At 42.1% G+C, this 584-nt stretch overlaps 1 protein-coding gene across 1 annotated transcript in view; it reads left to right on the forward strand.

Annotated features, from left to right (window-relative positions):
• LOC119585672 (protein Aster-B-like) overlaps nucleotides 1-584 on the forward strand; it is a 14,268-nt gene that overhangs the window by 11,557 nt on the left and 2,127 nt on the right. The window contains exons 7-8 of the mRNA XM_037934348.1: nucleotides 312-503; nucleotides 549-551. Of these exons, the coding sequence (XP_037790276.1) occupies nucleotides 312-503; nucleotides 549-551 (195 nt within the window). The remainder of the gene's footprint in view (nucleotides 1-311; nucleotides 504-548; nucleotides 552-584) is intronic.

Raw genomic sequence — 584 nt, forward strand, 5'->3', positions numbered from 1 at the left:
TGTAGTGTCTCGTTTATTGGTATTCACATAGGCAATGCATGGGTGCCCTTGATATGTGTCGCATGACGTTTAATCTAACAATGACTAATTTCGGTAATCATTTCATTACCATTTTCATACAGCTCAAGGATTTTCAGACTATTCAGTAGCCCACGATGCTCTTTACTAAACCTAATTTAGGAAAAATGATCAAATCGAGTGACCAATCAATAACTAACAGTTCAATTTTTAAATTTAAGGACACGCTAGAAAATGGCCACACCATTATTATGACTCCCATCTAAGCGGGTAAATGAACGCTCTTTTCAAAGGAATGATCGAGAAGAACACATACAGCGGCGTAGAGGCGATGATGACCGAAATTGTGAACCATTTAGAAGCTGAAGCCGAGAAGATAAACAACCCGACCGGCCTGAGACGACGCAGGGCCACCAACCCTTACCAACGAGCCAGAACTCAAAAACGAAACCAGAAGATCACGCACAGACAGGCAGCTAAGACAGGTCTCTGCAGTAAAAAGAGTACCGACGGTACTTGTAGGCGTTAAGATCGTCATGTATTTGTGAATTTGTAGACCGGAAAGG

Source organism: Penaeus monodon, chromosome 20 (assembly GCF_015228065.2).
Source record: "Penaeus monodon isolate SGIC_2016 chromosome 20, NSTDA_Pmon_1, whole genome shotgun sequence".
NCBI classification, from domain to species: domain Eukaryota; kingdom Metazoa; phylum Arthropoda; class Malacostraca; order Decapoda; family Penaeidae; genus Penaeus; species Penaeus monodon.